The sequence below is a fragment of the Solanum tuberosum genome, unplaced genomic scaffold, assembly GCF_000226075.1.
Source record: "Solanum tuberosum cultivar DM 1-3 516 R44 unplaced genomic scaffold, SolTub_3.0 scf00174, whole genome shotgun sequence".
In the NCBI taxonomy this organism is placed as follows: domain Eukaryota; kingdom Viridiplantae; phylum Streptophyta; class Magnoliopsida; order Solanales; family Solanaceae; genus Solanum; species Solanum tuberosum.
This window is the reverse complement of record NW_006239103.1, coordinates 1029466-1036127: the sequence shown is the minus strand read 5'-3', so window position 1 is coordinate 1036127 and position 6662 is coordinate 1029466. Positions and strand designations below refer to the sequence as shown.

At 35.2% G+C, this 6662-nt stretch overlaps 1 protein-coding gene across 4 annotated transcripts; it reads right to left on the bottom strand.

The window, feature by feature from the left end:
• Positions 1 to 378: 378 nt before the first annotated feature.
• Positions 379 to 4660, bottom strand: LOC102599512 (ethylene receptor 2-like). Of its 4 annotated transcripts, none has more exons than XM_006354455.2 (3): positions 4545 to 4660; positions 1187 to 3014; positions 379 to 1066 (listed from the first exon to the last, which is right to left on the bottom strand). In XM_006354455.2, exons 2-3 carry the CDS (start codon positions 2903 to 2905, stop codon positions 524 to 526), a joined length of 2262 nt encoding a protein of 753 aa, XP_006354517.1. In that variant the 5' UTR covers positions 2906 to 3014; positions 4545 to 4660; the 3' UTR covers positions 379 to 523. The 4 variants fall into 4 exon arrangements, with proteins under 4 accessions (XP_006354517.1, XP_006354519.1, XP_015167384.1 ...); XM_006354457.2 differs by having other exon boundaries at positions 1187 to 2963; XM_015311898.1 differs by having other exon boundaries at positions 1187 to 2940.
• Between the last annotated feature and the right edge of the window lie 2002 nt (positions 4661 to 6662).

The window sequence follows — 6662 nt, the reverse complement described above, 5'->3', positions numbered from 1 at the left end:
ATTAGTGACTATTTTCACGGTTCGAACCTCGAGAAAGGACAAGTCACACCCCTTGGGGTGCGACCTGGCCTTTCCCGAGGTTCTAGTTGTGAAATCAGTCACTAATGCTTGCCTACGGGTCTGTGTCACACCCCAAGGGGTGTGATGTAGACCGTAGGCAAGCATTAGTGACTGATTTCACAGCTAGAACCTCGGGAAAGGCCAGGTCGCACCCCAAGGGGTGTGATGTAGATCGTATAGGCAAGCATTAGTGACTGATTTCACGGCTCGAACCTGTAACTTATAGGTCAAACAGAGACAACTTTACCGTTGCTCCAGGGCTCCAGAGGTAACAAGTTGTAGCAAATTGATGTAAAACTAAGATTTTATATGAACATAAAGAAGACAAAAAGTATCTATACCATTTAACAGTACTCAAGGTGTGTACTTAAACATAAGTATGCTGAAACTTTTTACATTTTTTCTATTTTTACATCTACTATATTTGTACCTTACTATCATCTATCGTAAACGTTAGTTACCATCATCGCATTCCTCTGTTTGCATGAAGCAGAACCTTCTGAAGCTCATCGGCGAGTCCTGATAAGAGCAGTGGTTTACAGATGATACCATTCATTCCAATCTTCAGGCATTTTCTGATATCTTCATCAGTAATTGCAGCTAAACCGATGATCAAAGGCCATGTCTGGCTTCGATGCTTTCGAAGTCTCATGGTAACTTCAAAGCCATCTAAATCAGGCAGGTGAAGATCCAAAAGTATAATTTGTAACAAGGACACAATGGGGCCAACAGCACCGAGGCATTCATATCCAGATGAAACTACAGTAACGATACATCCCAATTTCTCGAGCATCTTCCTTGTTACAGCTCTATTCGAATCATCATAGTCAGCTAACAGAACTTTCACACCCTGTAAAACAGGATGTGGATATGTGGGATCAGAAGATTCCACATATTCGGACATGCCTATGGGAATTAATGGCTGCCTTTGGAATCCGACAATGACAGCCATGCCTTGATCAAAATCTTCTAAATTTTGGATTATAAAGATGTCTCCTTGCATCAACTGTTTCGACATTTTTCACATACCAGAAGGAAGTTATGATAAGGTTCAAATTCAAATAGCTAATATAAGGACATTAAAATTCAAAAAGTACTAAAATAAACACGAAAATAAAAGGCTTACATGAACCAACTTCCTGCAAACAGCAAAGCTCAAACTCTCCTCAATCTCCTCAATGTAGTACGTCGGAGTAGCAGGGGTGATCTCTGACTCAGATCGATTAATTTTTGTGCAAATTTCAAACTTGATATAGACAATGTCATTAGATGAGTTTGATCTCGGCGTTTTCCAACTTACATCATTTTCACTTGCTGAGAGAGCTCTGAAGGTAAGATGTCCTCCGTTGGTGCCATTCAAAAGATTTCCGATTATATGAAGCAAAACTTGAAAAAATCTTCTTTCATCACCCATGACTTGATTAGGAAATGATTTTTCAACCTCAATGGTAATGTTGTAACCCTTATACATACACAAAGATTTGGCGATACAAGCAGCTTCTCGTATCAAGGAATGTAGCTGAAAATGCTTCATTTCCAATGGGAATTTTACGTTCTCCTTGGTTGAAGTAACTATAACATCATCCATCAGGGTGGAGACAACGTTGCTGGATTTGATTATAGAATGCACAAGAAGCTGTTGTTCATCTCGTAACTTCTCTTCCTGCAACATCGAGAGCAGACCCAAAATTGAGTGCATCGGTCTTCTCAACCGATGGCTCATAACCGTCTGAAATGCACTCCTAGCTTGACTTGCTCTAAGAGCTTCCTCTCTCGCTTTTTGCAGTGCTTGATTCTGTTCTGTCAATCTGTCTTTGATATACTCAGATTCTTCAACCACTGCAGCATGGGACAACGCCACAGCAACTTGATCAGCTGCAGCCGTGACTATCTCAATTTCCTGGTTAAGCCAAAACCTACCATGTCCACTAGGTTGAACCAAAACGAGGATAGCATAACATTGCGAGACAATCTCATGAGTTTCACCTCCGAAATTCGAGACCATCAGCATTGGAATCCTAATAGCAGCCACAGTTTCTGGCTCACAACTCCCTCTACTGCTTGCAGCAGCAAGTCGGGAGCCCGCTCCAAGTATCTTTACATCATCACTCCCCTTGATCTCTTTTACTTCTTGATCACTGATCGGGATAGGCACATTATACATACTCGAAACATTTTCCCTTGTAGTATCATGAGTCAGTTTCATCTCGGTTCTGTTCTCATTAGGCATCCATATAACACAATTCTGCAAACTCAATAACTTCGATAGCTCAACAAGAGTTGTGTAGAGTATTGTATGACGATCAATTGACTTCCGGATCTCTTTGGTAAGCATCCGAACATGCAGTCCAAGTTCCTCCTTTTGTTTTATTCTTCCAACTTCTCGATCAAGATCACGATTCTTTCGTCTCAGCATAAATTCCCTTGCCTTGGCTTTAAGCAGCAAAGGGATGAGATTCATAAGTGTTATAGCAGTGAGCATCGAAACTAATGCAGTGAGTAGTTTGCAAACAATAAGGGCAAGAATAAGGTGAAATGTGTATTTGCCAAAATGAGTCAAGAAGGTGAGAAAATGTGTTAAACCACATAGTACAATGAATGCTCCGAATTGAAAGAGCACCCATTTGAACGGAAAACTAGAACAGGTAACGAAGTAGATGATCTCGATTGGGATGGAAAAATAGGCCACTGCTATACCGAGATCACCGGCCTTTTGAACAAATAACATTGTTTCCATGCTCCAAAATGCATCACTATCATCACAAGGACATTCAATATAACCATCAACAACCCATAATTCAACGATCGATAAAAACAACAACCATGATACTACTTTCTTCAACATTGCATCCAATAGAACTACTCTTGTTTACACCAATGCTGCTTAATGTACAATAACACACCTGATCAATCGAACCATATATGCTCAATAACTGGACCAAGTACACAAGAACCTACAATTTATTAATTCTTTTTAAAAAAGGGCACTACCATCATTATAAAATTTCACAGATATACACAAATGAATGCACCAACATCCACTTGCAATTAACATAAGCTGGTCAATAACCAAAAGGAAGAACCTACAACAACAAACCTAGTGTAGTCCCATAAGTGGGGTCTAGGGACGGAAGAGTGTACACATACTTTACCCTTAACTCGAGCAGGTAAAGAGGTTGTTTCTAAACACGCACATCAGAGCAACTAAAAGAAAAATACAAAAGTAAAGAGGACATATAAAACCCCTACCTCGAGGAAGTAAAGAGAGTGTTTTCGAGAGCAGCTAAAGGAAAAATACAAAAGTAAAGAGGACATAGAAAACAGGAAAGCATAACATAGAGAAAATGGAATAATAACAATAACCAACTAATGTGACAACTGTTACAAAATGATGAGTAACAAAAATAGTAAGACAAGACATTTTTTCAAGACGAATTAAGTGTCATATAAAATGGGACGGAGAAAAGTACTACCACTAGTATGAGCTGGGGAAAGGAAGAGCCTTAAAAAGTGTCAAATACCAACTAAGCCCCACAAGGCCACAACTTAAAAGGCATCTATTAATTTCAATATCAAAATTTTGACTTTCACAAGACTAAATATAACCAACCACTCATAAATATAACCTAGTACAAGAGGACTGAGAAATTCACTGTCCACCTCAACCAATTTAACTACAAAACAAAGAAAAACCAGAAAAACTTTAAAATCAAAGCTAAATTCCATTAACAAGAAACTTTAACATAAACAAATAAATAAAAGAACTAAAACTCATGTACAACAACATAACCAGTCTAATTCAACAAATAGTATATGGGGACGATAGAATGTATTCAGACCTTACCTCACCTCGAAAATTAGAAAGATTGTTTACGATAGACCTCGACTCAAAAAAAAAAAGTTTGAAAAAAGAAAAGAAGTTATGGTGAGCTAAATTTACCTGAAAGAAGAAAGGAAAAAAAACTCATCTTTCATTATCTGAGAAACATAAACCAAAAAAAAAAAAGGCAAGTAAACATTTACAAAGGCCTTTTGAGTCATCTTCTTTTCCAGCATTGGTATTATCAAAATAAAAAAAGAAAGAACAAAAAAACAATCTTTTGCCCACAAAAGCTCCAAATACTTAACTACTCAAAAAAAAAGAACCAAAACCCAATGCACCTACAAGAAGAAGAAAAAGATCCAATTATCCAGATATAACAAACCGGGTACCACATTACTACCCGGGTTTCGATCAACTAATTAAAAATTTTCTTCAAGTAAAAACTGAGTTTTTTTTTCATTTTAATCACCACCTTCCTTGTATACAAGCTAAAACATTATAAAGAAAAGATTTTTACACTTAAAAAAGAAAAAAGATATGATTTTTACAACCAAAAAGGAAAAAAGATGAGATTTTTACACCCAAAAAAGAAAAAAAGAACAAAAAAGACAGAGAACTTCACTGATTCTTCAAGAATTAAACACCCTTTTCATTTTATTACCTTTTTCTTTCTCTTCTGAGCTCCAATGCAAATTTAATTTCAAGAACAGAAATTTCCCTTATGAAGAAAAAGTAGAAATGTTGAAGCACTGTTGTTTTATAGAGAGAAAAAGAGAGTGACCTTATACAGAGCAGAAAAATGCAAGCAAAAAAAGAGGTAGAAAAGACAGGAAAATCTAAGTTTGGGGTGTGGAGGGTGTGGGGTGGGGGTTGAGTGGGACCCACAAACCTTATATGAAGAGAACTTAGACACAATTCTACTCTTAAATGTCCTCTTCAACCTCCCTATAAAGTATACTTAAAAAAAATTAGAAGCAAATCTTTTAACTACAATTATTATTTTAAGAAAATTATCATTAATTTACTTAGTTCTATTTAATACTCACTCTAGTTTGATACACGTATTAAATTATTTCAAAATTATAGTGCTAGAATTATAATTTTTGGATTAATTTATCCTACTTAAGAAGTGGTGTAAATTAATCGCAAGTTAAATGGAATAAGATAAGGTATTTTAAAATTAAGTTTAGTTTAAATTTATACTGTATTTAATTGATACTATAAATTTATCTTGTCAACCAAACAGAGTATAATTCTTAGCTTAAACTTAATTATAAAATACTTCATATTATCCAGCCTACCAAACAAGCCTTCTATGTCTCATCATTTTAGAGGGGCTGAAATTTGTATATGTGGTCCCTCAAATTTGACTTTTGTTTTAATTTGATACCTTAACTAAATGTGGTATTATATTGAATACTTCAATAATTTTCAAAGTGTTGTCTATTAAAATATCTTTTTTGTCCTAATTTATGTGGCACTTTTCATTTTTCGAAAGTCAAACAGTTTAAGTTTGACTGAAAATTTGTGGGTGGAATCTTCAAATTTTTTTGAAATAAAATTTATATATTTGTAAACTACGTAAAAAGTATTATAAGTCATAATAATTGATAATTCAAAATAATTACTCCTAAAAGTGTCACATAAATTGAGACGGAGGAAGTACCTAATTGACAATTTCTCACAAAATTAAAGCGTGTGACTCTCAAATGTAATGACTTTAGCAAAAAAATCGAATCAACATTCGATACGTGAAAAAATCTAATTTGTATGCCCTATTTCTTTATATATAATAAGAATATTTAATTCAATTATCAGCCCCGATGTAAATATTCTTTCCTTCTATGACATAATAGAAAAAATATATATTGGAAGGCTATAATTTATGAATCGCCGTAGTTTTCTACTCCAGTTAATAGTTGAGCACATTCGTTGTTGTTGCTCTTGTTTTGTAGTGAATTTATGAATATGAATACTTCTAACACTGAATTTGCAGAGACACCTTTTAAAAAGATATTTTCCCGAATTGAAACATCACCATTATACTAAATTTAGTCAATTCAAGTATGAATTTTGCTTTTCACATTTATTCTAACAGGATCAAAACGAGGTCAACCATGACGTGAGGAGCCATCAACATTCTTAATCAAATTTGCACATATCATATCGTTTGCATGTACCCTAGCTTACTAAGTTACTATGCTTTATCGATACCTTTCCTTACTTTAATAAGCCGACTACTCACCTTGATCTTTATTTATAAGCAAGTACCTTTGATTTGAAAATAAGTCTTTCTATCACTTTGTTCTAGAAATATGATCTCACTCGCAAGGGAAAAAAGAGATGGGTGATCTAGGAACAAGAATGAGAGATTGAGGGTTGTTAGCCCTCCTTTGATTGAGTATTGTTTGTCGCTTAAAATCTCTTTCAGATGAGTTGTACTAACAAGCTTAGATGAAGTACAGACAATGTGAATAACTATATGTAAAAGCTTTCGAGTATGATAACATGAAAGAAGACAAGACGTACCCTCTCATACTTCTTTTTTTATAATAGGAGAAATAAAGAGGGCCAGTTAAAGAACTCATTTCCCTAATTGTCATGCAACGAGGAAATTAGGTCAAATCACCAAAAGAAAAGTATCGTAAAACATCGCGACATAGAAAACACGAGACCCCTACTAGAAAAAGGAAAATGGAGTCCATGGTTACAATCAACTCATTTTTTTCTTCGAATTCTAAGTTCATCTTCGTCGCCCTTTTCCAAATAGAGGGACTTA